This window comes from Pteropus medius, unplaced genomic scaffold (genome assembly GCF_902729225.1).
Source record: "Pteropus medius unplaced genomic scaffold, Ma_sr-lr_union100, whole genome shotgun sequence".
Taxonomy (NCBI): Eukaryota; Metazoa; Chordata; class Mammalia; order Chiroptera; family Pteropodidae; genus Pteropus; species Pteropus medius.
Window position 1 is genome coordinate 20,442,585 of NW_024342467.1, and position 17,841 is coordinate 20,460,425.

Below are 17,841 nucleotides of genomic sequence, written 5' to 3' on the forward strand. Positions count from 1 at the left end.
TGTGGGGCGGGTGGGACTTGGACCTCTGCTCTGCGATCGAGCTCCAGAGCCCATGCTCTGCCATGCAAGGAATGCCTCCCTGCGTATGAGCAGGACCTGAGTCCCCATGACCGTGCACCATCATATCTCCAACTTCCCACCAGTGGGTCTATGATTTTAAGGTGTTGGTGGAATATTTCCCAACACTCTTGAACTCAACATCAGGTCACGCTTGCTTCTTTCCCAACTCCAGGCGAGGCTCCTAGTTGAGTAGCTAATTTCTTCTGCCCGCTCTATCTCATTCCTAGAACTCATGACGACAGCCCCGTCACATCCTGGAGCCAGTGGTGGTCCCCCTTTGCATTTCTCAGCAAAAGGGATGGGAAATAACCTTCTGTTGCCCAACATCTGGCGGTCAAAGTGGCTAAAATTGTTGGGTGATCTTAACAGGAGGTGGGTTGGCCTCCTGTGTGGGAACCTTTTTTGCCTGGATCCCTAGTTCCCAGGGCTTCTCTCCATGATCTTTGGGTCACGGTCCCTGGGGACATCACTTGTTTTGGAAAGAACTAAGGATTTGGTTCTTCCTCTCTCATAAGATTAAACACGCCCTTTGCTCCTCCAGTAGATTAAGAAATCCTCAAGGAAAGGAACTGGGCCGTGTTTACCTGAGGACCTGCCTTGTTCTTGTCAGCTTCCCTCCCAGAGGCTGGAGTCCTGCCATGACCTGGTTTTAGAGCTGTGACACCTGGTGAAAGAACTAGCTGCCAGCATCTCAGACAACTGCCTGCGTTTTGTGCTTTGCTCGTGCATTGGAATCCCTAGTCCTCTGCAGGACCTCTATGTTAGCAACTGCTGTGCTCCTCTTGTTGATTCGTTCTTCCTTGTAGCATATGCCCTAGATTTTCCACCCCTCCTGCCCTTACTAGGTCAAGTTGCAATTCCAGACCCTAATTAGCCTGTCCTTTGCACTGTGATTACCTGGGCTGCGTTCCAGAATATAGAGCAGATCTCCACATAAAAGTACTACAAGATAGCAAGCACTATACGACTCTTAAGCCATAGCGATGTGTCAGAATGATATGATGGAATCTACCATGATGAATACTGGTGGTGCCACTTTTTAAGCTGAGGAGGTGCTCTATGGTTGTATCATGAAGCCCATGTCTGAGTGGTGCAGCCCCGAGCTGTAGAGCTTTGGTTCTGTCTTGGCTATGTCATATCAGCCAAAGTGTTTAACCCATATAAACGCAGGGTGAGTGCTAAGGGGTTTCTGGAAGTATCAGTGTCCTCATGAATACCTGAAGTAGATTTTGAACACATCTAAACATTCGTTTCCTTATAAATAACCTTAATAAAAACAAACAACTAAGTCCTACCCTAGAGATCCTTATCTTATAGATCTTGGGTGGGAAACCTTTATTTAGAAAGACGTCCAGCTAATTATGATGCACTTCCAGACACAGCTACTACCGAACTCTATGTTCCCCAAGGCCCTTTCCAGGCCTGGCTCTGTTTCATTGCAAATCCCTAAGTACTGGGATTACTGCTCTTTGCACACAGCCTTCCCAGTCCTGGCTAGCTTCCTAGTACAGATTAATTTAACCCGCAGGAATACTTCTGCAGTACCTTCTTTTGAGAAGCAGCAGGCACAGAACATTTTATTAGTAAAGTACATCGACCAATAAATACAAATTGTAGTCCTGAATCTGGGTTGAGGTATTAGTATGAACTTACGATGTATTTTGTCTTTTTAAAGAATCATAACTCCTAGTTCTGTCCACAAAAGCCCTAAAAATAATGACCAACTGGGTAGTAATAAGCACATTTAATACCCAGATCCTGGTTACTAAATACCATTTCCTACCAAAAAGAACCAAGGCTCCATAAAGAAAAGGCAGGAAACACACAAGATGAGCCTGGAATATTGCGTCACATGAGAATGACTCAAAATTATCAAAGACATCCAGTCATGTCAATAGGACTCAGAAGCCAAGCAAAAAGTGTTCCTCTTCTCTCTAGATAAGATAAATTGGGGACTGATAATGAGAACTGCAACCTATGTTTGAATGTTTAAATTTAAAAATACGTTTATATCCATAACTTCATAATAATGCTCAAATACCAAAAGTACCTTGTTGATCTTGGGAAGTTGCTCATTATTTAAAAGGATAAAGGAATCCAGTTTTTATCCTGCCTGTCATATATAAAATGTATCACCTCACAGCAACCAAATAGTTAATGAGGCCAGTTTCTCCTTATGTAACTATCCCACTTATAAATGAAGAAGAGATCACAGAATTGAGATATCAACATTTTGCAGCCTCTAAAGTATGCAAGGATCTAGGCAATAATAATCTCTAATGGCTGTTAACATCCCCCAAATAGAGGCAACCAGACTCCATGGAAGAACACAAGTGCTGCTTGTTTCTAAAGTAGAGCCTGAATTTGGTTAACCCTCTGACTACCACTTACGAGGAAATACAGAAGATAAACATGTGAAATTACAGCAAAGGTTGTAGTAGCCAGAATAATACCCTCCCTCCTTTCAAAGATAACCACGTCCGAATCCCCAGGACCTGTGAATATGTTAGGTGACCTGGCAAAGGGAATAAAGGTTGCTAGTCAGCTCACCTTAAAATGGGGCGGTGGGGGGGGGAATATCTGGGATTGTTCACATGGGCCCAATGTAATCACAATGGTCCTTAAAAGAGGCAGAGGGAAATGGAATAGAGATGAAGGAGAGAGTGAAGTGAGAGGCAGAGGGAGGTTTGGCTATGGAAGAGGAGGTTGGAATGATGTGAAGTGAGGACTCAGCCCAACACTGCTATGTGTGGATGGAGGCCACGAGCCTAGGAATGCAGGCAGGCCTCCAAGACTGTAAAGGCCGAGGACATGGATTTTCCCCTGGAGCCTCTGCAAAGGAATTCAGCTCTGCCGACACCCTGATTTTAGCCAAGAGAGACCTGCATCAGACTTCTGACCTCCAGAATTGTAAGATAATGAACTTATGTTGTTTTAAGCCATTAAGTTTGTGGTAATTTGTTATAGCAGCCACAGTAAACTGATACACAGACTTACAATAAGCAAAATCTAGACTATTGGCAATATTACCAGACAGATGACCTGGTGTTTTCAATAAGTAAAAATTACAAGGAAAAAAAGCACATGTGCATGGTCACAAGAAATGGGGGTGTGGGGTGTGGGGTGTTGAGAAAGAGAAAGAAAGGGAGAGAGAGAGAGAGAGAAGGAGGGAGGGAGGGAGAAAGAGAGAGAGAGAGAACGTATTGATTCAAGGAAACTTCAGAAACTTGATAATCAATTGCTATGTGTGGATCTTACTTGGCTTCTTATGTGAACAGAATATAAAAGAAAAAAGAAATGAGACAATTGGAGAAATCTGAAAACTGACTGTACGTGGTGGTATTAAAATTTTATAAAATTGGCTGTGATCATGGCATTGTAGTTGTGTTTCAAAACGAACGTGTTATTTAGAGATGCACACAGGAATATTTACAAATAAAATGATATGATAGCTGGATTTGCTTCGAAAACAATCTGGGGTGTGGCAGCCGGTGCGGGCGGGGCAGAGGTGATAACTGCTGAAGCTGAGTGAAGAGCACGGGCAGGAAGTTGTGCGTTCAGGTCTCTTCCCAGCCTCACTGTGCAGGAGCCAAAGGGAAGGGGTTTCTGGAGCAAGACCTCTAGGGTTCAAACCCCTGCCCTGTCACGTGCTACTTGTTTGACCTTGGACGAGTGTCTTACACTTGTCCTCTCTGTGCCTCATTTCCCTCCTTAATAAAATGGGGATAATATCAATCCGTTTCTTTTGGAGTTATATGAGAATTAAGTGAGATGAAGTGCATAAAGCATCGAACACTTATAATTACTATTACCTTTACTATTGTTGAGGTATTTGATTTTGGGAAGCCTCTCTCTCCTTATTTGATGAATGAGGACATCTGCAATAAAACTTTGTATTTTTACAGAGCGATAATGCCAACAAGATGAGGTAAAAGATGTGAAAGTGGACTGAATAGATTAAACAAGCTCACAAGCGTACAGCATTTCTCTCCTTGCTGTATCAAAAGTGGCAGATATGAATACAGATTCGGCGGCCCCAGAACATTTATCATTATCTGGAATTAATGTACTCTGGGGAAAATGGTCTCGCATAGATTTAAATAACATCCACGGCTCTACTATTTTAGGTAGTTTTCTACACAGCTGTATACATCTTGAATATGGTGACCTGTGTGCAGCCATAATTTTATTTAAAAAGAGAAACAGTAGGACATGGAGTCTATTTTCAGGAAGATAAAGACAAAGTCATATCCTTCAGCAAACTAAATGTCAAGTAACACTGAATTATATTTAGGCACCATTCTAAATGCAGGATTTGCATCTAATCTTTCCTCTCTCTTTGGGATGTACAATTTTATTCAAAAGCGTCGAACCAGTGAACACCAGATACTGAATAACTTCTAAATGAGCTGAAGCTCCTTGGGGAAATGGAGAACAAAAGTCAGACTCTATTAAAATGTTCTCTTCCTTTTTAAAGGCTGTTTATGCAACCACACGCAAAACAAAAATTTGAATGGTATCATCTAAAATAAGAGTTTCAAGCATGATGTCGAATTCTAGTTTACAAGAGAAAAAGTTAAATCGACCATAGCAGCTACTTTATCTTATAAATGCATTTTCCTAGATTTATGCTAAATATTTTAAATATAGCTGACAGTGTGCTTCAAGAAGAGAAACAAATTATACATATAACAAGATGTCAAAAAGGAATAAAAGCATCTAAAAAATAAAATCCAACAGCAGACACAGCCCTAAACCTCTCAAAATAATTTAAAGAAACATGGTAGAAAATCTACTTCATGAAGTGTTTTAAAGAACAGAGTCAAGTTTATCTTGGAAAAATCCTGACCCCAAACTAAATATTCAATGAAAACCAAAGCTGTACCCAAGACTGCTTTATTCTCTGGGTTAACAGTTATGCCCTGTTGAATATGAAGCATTTGTACATTCATTTTATTTACCACAAACTATTAATTGAGCTAGTAAGAAGTTGAGCGTGTTATAAACTGGCTGTTTTTCAAGAGGTATCCACTGTATCCTAAGTCAATAAGATAGTCCTTTATTCACAGTTTTTCTCAGGCAGGCTTCTAATTTTTTTAAGTAAAATTGCTTTCTTTTCAGTATTTTTCTCCTTGTTTTTCTAGAGAAAATGTGACGTGCTCTCATAAATTAACCTCGCTGAGATCCTTACCTCATGCTTGTCAGGAGCGATAAAGTTCAGTTGGCAGTTTGAGTCATACAGGATCGAAAAAGCAAGTTCAAGCACCTCCTACAAGAGAGTAGAGAGAACACCGCATTAACGGACATGGGCACATTCGCTTCGCAGTTGCACATGGCTGCAGGTCGCACACGGAGTAGGGCTTACAGTGTGTCCAGGGGAGCAGAAGTTAAATGAGTTGTCCAGGGCCACACGACCCCGAAGCTGTGCCACCCTCTCTTCCTCAGTGTCTCCCCTCTGGGGAGACCGTGAAAAGCGGTCAACAATTCCCTAGTCAGGGGCTTTAAGGGTTGCTCTCTCTTTGATCACCCCCAAGCAGACAGATGTCTGTAGGGTATGAATTTCTGGAAACACGGAAGGTAATGACAGGGCTTTTGGGTGAACTCATTATCTTTAGGTAACGTATCTGTCCTTTCTGATCATTCAACTGCTATACAGCAAAGGCTACACCAACCCGAGACTTTATCCTGGAGCAGCTGTGGGGTGCGAAGGGGAGGCAGGGGGCCAGGATCAGACTGCCCGGGCTCGGTCATCGGTAAGTGTCTACTGAGTGCAGACTATGAGCCAGACACAAAGATCCAGGACTAAGTGACGCTGTCATGTCACTGTAGCTGAATGATCTTGGCCAAGGCACTCAGTGTCATGTCTAATACGCACTTCTCAAATTGTCTACGCTGTACAATACTAGGTACAGTGATGACCCTGCTGGTCTGAGCAGTCAACAAGATATGGCCTTCGGAAGACAAGAGTCCTCATACATCTCAACACCCTAACTCCTCCAACCAAAGGGTATCCACCCCGGTGCATGGCTACAATACACGTGGTAGCCTAACTTCCTTCTTAGGCACTGCTGCTAACCACCCCTCTTCCCCTGCTGTGGTCTGGTTGCTGCACGCCCAGTGTCTGTCCATGAGGCATTCATTCTTGGCGGGAGTGGGAGGTAGGGGTAGATTTCTGTACATCATTCTCTGACCTAACATCTGACAGAGGATTTGCCTGTGGCTAGTAACTCACAGCAGGAATGCCCCAGAGAGAAGGTGGAAGGCAGAAAGATGAGGCCAATGACTCCAGAATTCAGAATTTCAGACGAGCTAAAGAATTCTTCCAAGGTCAACGCCATGGCCCAGTGTTCGCTGGATGCCTCTCCTGATGCAGCCAACCATCGGGCTATTTGTGGCTCCCGTGGAGTTCGTCTGTGTCTGGCTCACCTCCAGCTGTCTCCTCATAAAGAGGGTGCAGCTCTTGTTTTGAGCCCAGACCTTCCAATGTCTGACATTTATGGCCTCCTCACTCCGGAGAAATGGGAACAGGTGAAGTGAACAAGGCCGAGTTGTGGGAGCTATTTCTGGGAGCTATTACTGCAGAACTACCCCTCTCCTCATTTCTCCCTTTTGCCTCCTTAGGCCTCCATTCAGGCCTGCCCACTGAGGACTGATAATATTAAACAGGCGATCATCAAAACAACAAAAACGATTTTTCCATTAAGTTTGGCATCTCTCTCAGGTCTTTCAGTTTATAAGGAATATGGCCATGGACCCTACTAGTGGTATCGCAAATTGGTGTCATCCTTTAAAAAAATTCAGTAGGGCAATCCATATCAAGACCAAGGGATCCCACTGCTGGGGTTATTCCTAAAAAAAAATTCAAAAGCGAGCAAAATCTATGTATATTATTACCGGTAAGAACATAGTATGTGAAACTAAATAAATGATCTCCCTTCTTTGGGTAAATCATTAAAGGAATCACACTTTAGCCACCCAGAGAAATATATTCAGCCAGTTATTCAATATAGTAATTATGCAGATCTGATCATAATTAAAAAAAAAAAGGCAGGAGAAATGCACAGTTTACATTTGCTCATAATTATAAACAACGTCTACTTGCAGACAGAGACTGAACTGGAAACGTGAAATGCAAATAATTGTTAGGGTTCTGGGATCATAGGTGATTATTTTCTTTCAAAAAACGTAAATTTGTTTTTCAATAAAATGTTAAGCTCTAACCTCATATATCATAAAAATTGTTCTTAGATTAGGAACATTGATATAACTGATGATTTCTTTATAAATCTTACTGTCATTCATTAGGCAAATATCAACTCGTACCTGGGAGACTGGGGAGGAAGGAGAGGGTGGGGCTTTGCTTTTGAAGGAAGAGCCAGTGTATCATAGCAGCACGGAGTGGCCTTCGGAGGAGGTCGGTAGGACAAGGTGAAATTCAGGAATGGATTTCCAGCTGATGCTGGACAACAGCTGCTGCTTTGCATAGGGCTATCACATTGTTAATCATCCCCCTGTTGATGACAGCTGGTGTGAACCCCGCTGGAGCTCAGACTCAGCCCCCTGACTGGGAGCTGAAGACCAGAGTGTCAGTGTGGTTGTCCTTGTGTCACTTCCTTTTCTGCAGGGGCACGAAGAAGGAAAAGCAGGGGCCTGCAAACTTTGGGCCTTGCCCTTCTAAGGCACGCACCAGTGAAGACCTGCATGAGCGGAGCTGTCCGAGATTCCTGACGAATGCAGGCGGGACGTGGGAAATTCGTGAGAATGTTAATTCCCACTTTAACTTCACCAAAGCAGCCTGGGAGGGGTGGGCGGGATTAATTCTCAGAATCACAGGCCTGCCTGCGTTAAAGGCTGCTATCACTTATAATGAGTCTTATTGATGTCTCTGGCTTGTCACTGAGTTGTCGGCGGAGGTCAGCTCTTTCGCTGCAGAGCTGAGATCAATGGTACCTCTTGGGCTAACAGTCCAGAAGCTGCCACCTGTCCAATCCGTCTGTGAGGGAGAGAGGCTCCAAGAGGTGGGGAATAAGCTGTCGTGGATCTGGGGCAGTGTCCCCCTCAGGGGCTTCTTGTCATGCATCACAACACTCAGACATCTGAGGCTTTGGGGCTTTGCTACTCAATGCCTAAGGTCTTTTATTTCCTCCGGATTAATTCATCATTTAAGCCATCTGGCACCGGTACCAGTGACAAGGCACACTGTGTCTGGGGATGCCCAGAGAAATTCTGGGCATGAATGGCACCTTGGTTTGGGGTCTGCCATCTTTCAGGGACTGAATAAATACAAGAGTAGAGTTTTATACAACATGCTTTCAGTAGACAGCGTGGGCTGCCATTCCTTATATTGTTTTGGGGCGACTTGCTTCATTTGGCCATTCTGGCCAGCATTTGCTTTAACTATGTTGGTTCTTCACCACCTGTCAAGTTCTCTTGAAGGCAAAGCATTTTGATTCAAGACACAGGCTAGAACTTGGTTCGTGTGTGTGTGCTATATGGCCTTAGAAATGGTAGTAGGTTTTGTAGCTATAGTACATTGCTGGTCATCTCATTACATATGAATTTGAGCTTCTATTTTAGAAGGTAGAATTTACTCCTTCTTGCAGTTCATAATAATAGAGGACGTTGCCTTCTTCAGGCAGCTGTAGCTTTCTGGCCCCAATCTATCTCGGCATTGTCAGCCAGTATTGCTCCTACCCCTTTTCTTCTCTCTGTCCCTACCAATCCTATACTCTGAATTCAGTGTTTCTCAATCAGAGGATGCTTTTTTTGTACACCGAAAGGCCCCTGTGCCTTTTCACATACCCTTTCCTCCTCTAGGAAGTCTTCCCCTCGCTTCTCCACCTAGTCAATTCCTTTTCACAGGCCAGGTCAGACATTACTTCCTCCATGAGCTTTTCTCAGGTCTCCCAGGCTCTCTCTGCTTTTAAGTTTCCTGGGGCACAGACAGCACTGGATGGTAGCAGCATGCCGATGCACAAGTCTTACATCTACCAGACACACAGGGCCAGGGGCCAGGTCGTAATTATCTTTCTATTCCTAGCACCGGCACAGGCCTGCTGCACAGAAGATTCTCAGCACAGTTGCTGAATGAATGATGAATGAAGTATATCTGAACAAAAAGCTTTTTGATTAAGACCAGGGTTTTTGGGCTCATGCTAGAACGTCATCTTCTAGCATAATCTGCTTCTTAGTCAGGTTCATGAATCACACAGGAAAAATAAAAGCTGGATTCTGCGACACGGTGAGATAGTAGCTTCTCTGATGTCAAATGTATTGCTACCTGAATTAGTGAGATCTGGTCAGCTTTTCCCTTTGGCGATTCTATGTTGACCGTTTCACTGTAAGCCCCAAATTCAGTGAGATAAACACCAAGAATGCCCACTTTCAAAAACACGGCAACAAATCACTTAATTTTATAAATTCCGAAGTTTAAGTATAGAATTCTGAATCTCTAAAAATCAAATTCTTCCAATTGAAGTTCCATTCACCCACGACAAGTCTCTCTGAGAAATTCTCTTCGAATCTCATTAGAAATTTCCTAATCTTGCTCTGTGAAGAAGCCAGTACTTTTGTCTCTACAGAAATTCGTCTGTTGCATTGACCTCTGTTAAACACGTCAGACTCTAAGCTCCTGGAGGACAGGGCCATGTCCCCTCTGCTCATCATTCTATGCACATTGCTCATCATGGCTCAGCTGTTCCAGCATCTCTGCCTCAAGGAAAAGGATCAGTTTGTTTGTTTTCTTTTTTCCCTTTTCTGTTTTCAGGGGCTTAGAAAGTGCCTGGCACCTCAGATGCTGAAAAAGTGAGAAGTAGTGTCAGTTACCAATATTTTGCTATAACGAAGTGAATCCCTTATGGACACTAATGTCTCACTTTGACTTGCTCAGTGTTTAAGCTTAACCTAGGGCCCTGTGGCACAAGATGTCAGCACCTCCTCTCCAGCTGGAAAAAGTATCTGAAGAGCGAGCAACACGCCTCAGTTGCTGCCCACTACCATGCACTGACAGACTTCTATGGACTCATTCTGTCAACTCTCCTTTTAAGCTGCAGGTCTCCCTTTTCCTACCCAGAAGTCCCAGGGTGGGAAGGAGCTGGTCTCTGGGGTATTGGGAGAAAGGGTATAGGTATGTGGGGTCGAGGAAGCAAATTCTTAAGGCTGTGAGTTTCCTTTCTGCCTTTTGATGTTTTGCCTGATGAACCAGGCATATGAACACTATCAACATTACAAGAAAAACAATTTTCATGGTTATGCAAATGAAGGGGCCAGGCTGGTAGAGGTAGTGCCTCTCTTATTCCTTAAAGCAACCTGGAAGAATTGAGGGTGGCTGAGACATCTGGGCCATTGAATCCTAGGCAGTAGCCTCCATTTGCAATCTTAACTAGTGTGTTTATAGTAGTGCGCTCTATTTATCCATTCATTCATCATCCATCTCATATTCATCCATCATCATCATCATTCAATTCATCCAACCCATTCAATTCTCTACTAGTGCCATGACAATAATAATGATAATAATAATAATAATAATAATAATAATAATAATAGTAGTTAGAAAATGTCATTTACTCAGTTTCTTTTGTCGATCTCTAAGGGGAAAGAAGTCTGGAGGATGAAGGCCAAATTCAACCACATATATGCTCAGATGAGCACTTCATCTCCACACCTGTTTTGATATTGGTAACTTGTGTCTTTTCTTGGCTAGTCAGGCTAGAAGTTTTTTGATTTTATTCATCTTTTCCAATAAACTAATTTTGGTTTTGTTGATTTTTTCCTACTAGTTTCTTTTTTTCTTTTTTTAAATTTCAGTGATTTGTACTCTAATATTTATTATTTCTTTTTTTTCCCTGCTTGCTTTTAGGCTTAAATTGCTCTTCGTTCTCTGATTTCCTAAGCTGAAAACTTCATTGATTTTAAATCTTTCTTCTTTTCTAATATATGCCTGTAATGCTATAAGTTTCTTTCTAAGCACTGCTTTTGCCTCAACTCATACATTCTGATGTTATATTTTCATTCTAATTAGTTTGAAACATTTTATAATTTCTTTTGAGACTTCTTTTTGAACTACGGGTTATTTCAAAGTGTGTTCTTAAATTTCCAAAGATTTGAAAAGATTTTGTAGCTATATTTATGTTATTGATTTCTAGTTTAATACCACTGTGACCTGAGAATATACTTTGTAGGATCGCTATTCTTTTAAATGTGTTAAGATGTATTTTATGGCCCAGAATGTGGTCTACATTGGTGAATGTTTCCTGTGAGCTTAAAAAGAATGTGTATTCTGCTATTGTTGGGTGGATTTTCTATTAATGTTAATTAGATCAAGGGGATTGATGCTGCTGTTCAGCTCGTCAATATCCTTATTGATTCTTTGCCTGCTTGATCTGTCATTTACTGACAGAAAGGTGTTGAAGTTTCCAGTGTAATAACGAATCTGTGAATTTCTCCTTTCAGTTCTATCAGATTTCTCTCATATATTTTGATATCTTTGTCCATCTCATTACTTTAACTTATTCTTCATATTTAAAGGAGTTTTCCTGTTAAAACATACAGTTGGGTCCTGTTGTTGTTGTTGTTTTTAATCTACTCTGATAATCTCTGTCTTATAATTGATGTACTTACACCATTGAAATTTAAAATGATAATTGATATAATTAGATTAATAGTTGCCCTTTTCATAACTCTTTTCCATTTGTTGCATTTGTTGTTTCTTTTCTTTTTTTTTTTGCTTTCTCCTGTTTTGAGTATCCCTAATCCTCCCTCCTGTCACTTGTGACTTTGCTGTCATTTATTTTACTTACCCATATTCTACAATCATCAAAATATTGTTACTATTATTACTTTAAACAGAATTATCTTTTAGATGGATTAATAATAACAAAAATCAATATTTTTATTTTATCTTCATTAATCCTTTCTCTGATGCTCATCCATTCTTTATGTAGATCCAAATTTCTGTCCTATATAACTTTTCTTTTGGCCGAAGAACTTCTTTTAACATTTTTGGAAGAGCAGATCTGCTGGCAATGAATTCCTTTTTTGTTTATCTGAAAAAGTCTTTATTTCTCCTTCTCCTTTTGAAGGGTGATTTCACTATAGAATTCTAGGTTGGCAAGTTTTTTCTTTCAACACTAAATATTTCATTCTACTTTCTTTTTGCTTTCATAATTTATGATGAGAAATCCACTTTAATTTTTATCTTTGTTCTTCTATAGATAAGGTGTTTTTCCCCCTCTAGCTTCTTTCAAGATTTTCTTTGGTTTTCTGCAATTGAAATATGCTATGCCTAGACGAGGTTTTTATTTTTTGGGCGGGGGTGGGGTGGGTATTCATTCTGCTAGGTGTCCTCTAAACTTCCTGAATCTGTGGTTTGATGTCTGTCATTAATTTTGAAAACGTCTTGGCCATTATTGCTTCAATATTTCTTCAGCTCTTTTTTTTTGGTATTCCAATTATACGTATGTTATACCTTTTGCAGTTGACCCTTAGTTCTTCAGTGTTCTTTTCTTCCCCATTGTTTTTCCCTCTTTGGATTTCAGTCTAGGAAGTTTCTATCGACTCATCGTCAAGATGACTATCCCTTTCCTCGGCCATGTCAAGTCTACTGAAGAGCCAATTAAAAGCATTCTTCACTTCTGTTACAGTGCTTTTTTACTTATAGTCTTTTCTTTTGATTAATTCCTGGAGTTTCCATCTTTCTTCTTACATTACCCATCTGTTCTTTCATGTTTTCTACTTTTTCCATCAGAGCCTACAACACTTTTAATGATAGTTATTTTAAATTCTCTGCCTGATAATTCCAACATCTGTGTCATGTTGGAATCTGGTTCTGATAACTGATTTGTTCTTTCAGGCTGTTTTTTTTTTCTTGCTTTTTGACATGCTTGAAATTTTTTGTTCACATCCAGACACATATGAGGTAATAGTGAGGTACATAGAATATGAGTAATGATTTATGTTAATATGGCAAAGAATTGGGATATGTTTAATGTTTGATGTAGCTATAAGTACCAGAAGATTCGAATGCCTCTAATGTCCCTGTTTTTGTCTCTTTTACTGACTTTCAGCTTTCCCAAGTAGTTCTCAGAGAGAGTTTATGTTTTGCAGATCTTTCTGCTGTCATTATTTTGGAGTCTTGTTCGTGTGGTGGTAGTGTATGAGTGAGGAATAGCATTCCATAATTTTCCAATTAAATTTCCACCTTTTAGGGGTCCTATATCTTGTGGCTGTCACATTCTCAAATGTTTCTCCAGTGGTACAGCTTCCCCCTACCTCTCCCCCTTTCCCTGGCTGCAGAATTTCCCCAAGGCTCTGACTGCTGTTGATTATCTCTCTCCTACCTCCAATCCTGCAGTTGAGACAGGAAGGCTAAAATGAGATGAAATGGGAGAAATTCTCTTCTCCTAGCTGGAAGAGAGGTCTGGAGGGCAGGACTTTATTATGGAGAAGGCTCTGGCATATTTCATGATTACTCTTCCCTTCCCCTGCCAGAGCCAGTGGGTGGGAGGAGGGTGATCTTTCTCAAATCTTAACTGGCAGAATCTGCTAGGGTTATTGGGAGTAAAGCCCATGAAAGTATGTTCTCAAGACTGCAACCCCCAAGAGTTTCTCAATCTCACACTAGCCCATACTCAACCTAAAGCATTTTATCAGCATAACCACTTAAGCAATCCTACAGTTTATTCCAGGTGAGCAGATCTGGCTGGGACTTCCTGGATGTACTTGACTCTCTGAATTCCAGGGTGTGGTTTGCCCTGTGACCTCAGTTCTCTGGCTAGTCCCCCAAAATCATTGAATTTCACTTCACTCAGTTTCTTCTCACTGTAAGAATAGCAGTGCTAACTCCCAAGCTCTCTACATATTGGCGCTGAAACCAGAAGTTCCTCCACAGATGTCTTACATAATTCTCTCTGCCCCTATTCAGAGTGCTTGAGTCCTGGGCAGGCTGCTTTGCCTCCCAACTACACCCCTCCTGGCCTTCTCTGGATTATAGACTCTTGTTGCTGCCAATTTCCCCACATCGTTTCCTGCTCAGTTCCAAGTGTTATATAACCAGGAGGACCTCAGCTGAAGTTGAGCAGAGCCCACGCTCTCCATTTGTGCTCTGCATATCAGGTGGTACTGAAGGAAGGCAGCCCCACAGGAGGCAAACTGTAAAGACTGGTGACTTGCTCTATAGTGAAGGATGCTCCTCTGAAGTCTGATGAGCTGTAGAATGCCTGTTTTCCCATATTGTAGAGAAAAGAGAAATGCTGTGTAACAGAGGACCCACAGACTCTTAGGCATTTATGTTTGTACTTAAGTACACTATATGATGGTGTCGAGATAGGCTTGACAAAGAAGGAATTTACATGGCCTTGATGTGAATTATACTTATGTAACTTAAGAAGCAAAGATCTTGCTATCGGCTTCCTTGGCTCTATTCATTCCCCTTTGTCTTCCTAAACAACACTTTCACAGTACAATTGTTTTTCCTTAACCATAGATAGAGTCATCCTACGCAGACCTGGATTCCCCTTTGTCTTATCATGTTTGACATTACAGAGCAGAAATTATTCACTTTAACCCTGATTGATAAGTAAGATGTGTCTAATGTTTATATTCCTCTTGTATACTGACACTGGATAAAAAAGAAGCAACCCATTTATCTATGTGATGTTTTTGGTATCAAGGTGGCTGGAGCACCCAGATCAAACTGGGTAATTTTATTGATGGATGGGGTATCAGATATCACAAGATGCCAAGAGGTATAAACAAAGAATCGGCTCCCTCATGGCTCCTCCAAGAGCAAATACCCCTCTACTGGCATCAAAGGAAATTCTTCTTTTCAGATAATGCCCTCTCCCACCCCCTCTGGTATGGTACGTGAGCCGTCATGAGAAACAGCCAGTTGGTAAATAAGGAGAGGAGGGTGAAAACTACTGCAATGTGAAGAGGATTTAAGTAATGGACTCCTTTCGGGAAATTTCCTCCTTTAAGCTGGGTTTGAGTTATTGCACAGTACTCTCCATAATGCTGAAAAATATCAGGCCTTTAAACGTTTTCTAAGGTTTTTTTGAGTCATTTGTTTTCAGCCTTTCCCAGGCATCACTGAGACCCCAGCGAGGCTGCTAAGAAGATGGTAACAGCAGGAGAAAATACAAGGGATTGGTGTGTAAATCAGGGAATGGAGACTGTAAACGTAAATGGGAGGTTAGGAGGGGCCCAGAGGATGAGCCGGGATGAGCGGAGAAGGCTCGAGAGAAGACTGGGAGCCGATGGCGAGAGGGTAGTTCCTAGGGTTGGAAACAGGAAGTGAGAGAACGGGAGAGATGGTGGGGATCTGACAAGTGATCAGTGAAAGAAAAGTAAAAGGAATCAGGAAAGGGAAAAGGAGAGCTGAGTAAGAGATGTGCGCGCGCGTGTGCACACACGCACGCACGTGCACACGCACGCGCACGCGCACGCGCACACGCGCACACACACACGTGCACACGCACACATGCGCACACACGCAGAAGCATTGCTACTAAAGATGGAGCAGCTGGGCCCGCTGCTGACTACGTCGCGCAGACAGAACTATTAGCAAAAATTCAGAAATCATACCTTGTTTTGTTTAAGGGCACCTTTCTCCTTCATGTGAGGACAGTCCTTTCCCGTCACCACAGCCTTGATATCTGCCACTGGCACTGCAATTCGTAAAAGAAAATGAACGTAACTACACCATGTGAGAGCATAGATGTCAATCAAAAAGCAGGACTGAGCATCCAGTCCGCTTGCACAGTTGCCATTCCCAGAAACTATAACAAAGAGAGAGAGAGAGAAAAAAAAAAAAGAGGAGAAGTCAAGCAGCGTTCCAGAGCTAGAAACTAAAATTCATTGTTATATTCTGGCCAAAAGCATCCCTGGGGAGAAAAATCTGTGTGCCTACGCAGAATTTGGTTCACTAAAACAAATACCTAGCAACGAATCCCTTCATAGTTGTATGAAAAGTGATGGCTTTGGAAGCGGCGGTAATAATGATAGCAACAGCGGAGCTAATACTGGTGTCATGGAAGCCGTGAGCCAGGAGCACTGCCGAGTGCTTCGCGCGTATCGACATCTCTTGCTAAAGTAGCTACGCCTATTTAGTTTCTGAGTTTTGCATAATGAGGGAAAAACAGCCTTATCACAGAAAATTGATTTAAATCTAAACAGTCCTGAACTTTCGCTGTCATTCTCGCTCTCTACCATTTCGTTCATTCTCACGACGATTCTGTGAGGCAGATTTTATTATCCCTATTTTACAGATGAACCTAAATTCCAATAAAGGGAGCATTCCCTTTTGATGGGGAAGTGGTAGCTGGTCTTTATCTAGCAGTTAGGGGAAATGACGCGATCGCATGTCTTTCTGGGGACTTGCGGGGAGACGGAGACAAGGAAAGGTCTGTGCATCTAAGACTTTTTGTGAAGACCGTCTGAGAGAGAGAAGGCAGTCGGAGGGTTTGGGACTTCAATTTTAAAAAATGTGGAGTCCCCCGTTCTCCTCCAATTCTTCTGTTTCACAAGAGACTGTGAGTCTCATTTAGGATCTGTGGGGGCTTCGAGTAATGAACTCCTTAGTAATCAATCGGTAATTCATTAGTAATCATTCCCTTAATGATGGATATGATGAGAGATTTCATAATTAAAGTTCACATACTTTTATTGGGGAATTGGGTTGTGGGGTGATATTTAGATGAAGATAAAATTAGAAAATACGTAGACTATCAAAATGATGTAACAGGAAGGCCTTTTAAAAGCTAACATTTTCCGGGTACCCTAAAATTGCTAAGAACTTTGTCCACATCTGTTGACACTCCCAGAGCTCTCTCTAACCCTTGAGAAGAGGGAGGCTGTGGTGAACTTCTCCAGGAATCTCTGCACACACCCCCAGCTATCTGTCCCGCTCTGCTCTTTCATCTTGCAGTCCTGATCCTAGATCCTTTTGGTGGACATTACTTGTGCTCACTAATATCTGGTGTTCCTTTCTTTCTGGGCATATGAAAGACTACACTTCCCAGCAACCTCTGCAGTTAGGTGGGGCCATGTGATTAGTTCTGGCCAATGAGATGTGAGAGGAAATGGCAAGTCTCTGACTGGCTGAGACAGTGAAAAGTCCATGCCTACCGATCGTTCTTCTCCAGCTGCAGAAAATGAACAAGCCCCATGTTCCATCCAGATGGCACAGCTATGGGATGGCAAAGCAGTCACTGGCCTGTGTCCCTGAGCAACTGTATAAAGCAGTCCTCTGACAGCCCATGTCAGTTATGTAATGTGAGGAGCAAGAAATAAACTCCTAAGCCACTGAGATTTGGGGGTTGTTTGTTCCTGCAGCATAACGGAGCAATGCAGCCGATCTTGAGTGGCATAGCCCTCTCCCTTGGGCCTCTTCCCTGCCTCTGCCTGGCTCCTCTGAATTGCCATCTTCCTTTAGATGAGCCATATGATTCCCAAACCTACTTGTGACCACGACCCCTCAAATCCGGTTTCACAACCAACAATCAGCCTTGTTCCTCTCGGTGGTAGATCTGGCTGCTTAATCACGACCTCAGGATGGGACATTTGGGTACACTGGGAAGCTGGGTTTACTTTTCAATGGCAACTCCACTACTGAAGTGAATTTGATGTAATTAACATACCAATTCAAAAATCCTTCTCAAGCTTCAGATGGAGTTTGAGTCACAAGTAGCTCAGAAGCAGAAAGTCTTTTGTAGTGTAATATATAACACAGTCAATGAATTAGAGAGTGCCTACAATCTATTAATAGTAAGGTACCCCACG

At 42.1% G+C, this 17,841-nt stretch overlaps 1 protein-coding gene across 3 annotated transcripts in view; it reads right to left on the bottom strand.

The window, feature by feature from the left end:
- The window catches only part of ELMO1 (engulfment and cell motility 1), a 455,772-nt gene that overhangs the window by 1,596 nt on the left and 436,335 nt on the right, over window positions 1-17,841 (bottom strand). For all 3 annotated transcript variants that reach the window (XM_039862767.1, XM_039862765.1, XM_039862766.1), the window contains exons 20-21: window positions 15,646-15,728; window positions 5,252-5,329 (exon numbers count right to left, since the gene is read on the bottom strand). In XM_039862767.1, the coding sequence (XP_039718701.1) occupies window positions 5,252-5,329; window positions 15,646-15,728 (161 nt within the window). The remainder of the gene's footprint in view (window positions 1-5,251; window positions 5,330-15,645; window positions 15,729-17,841) is intronic.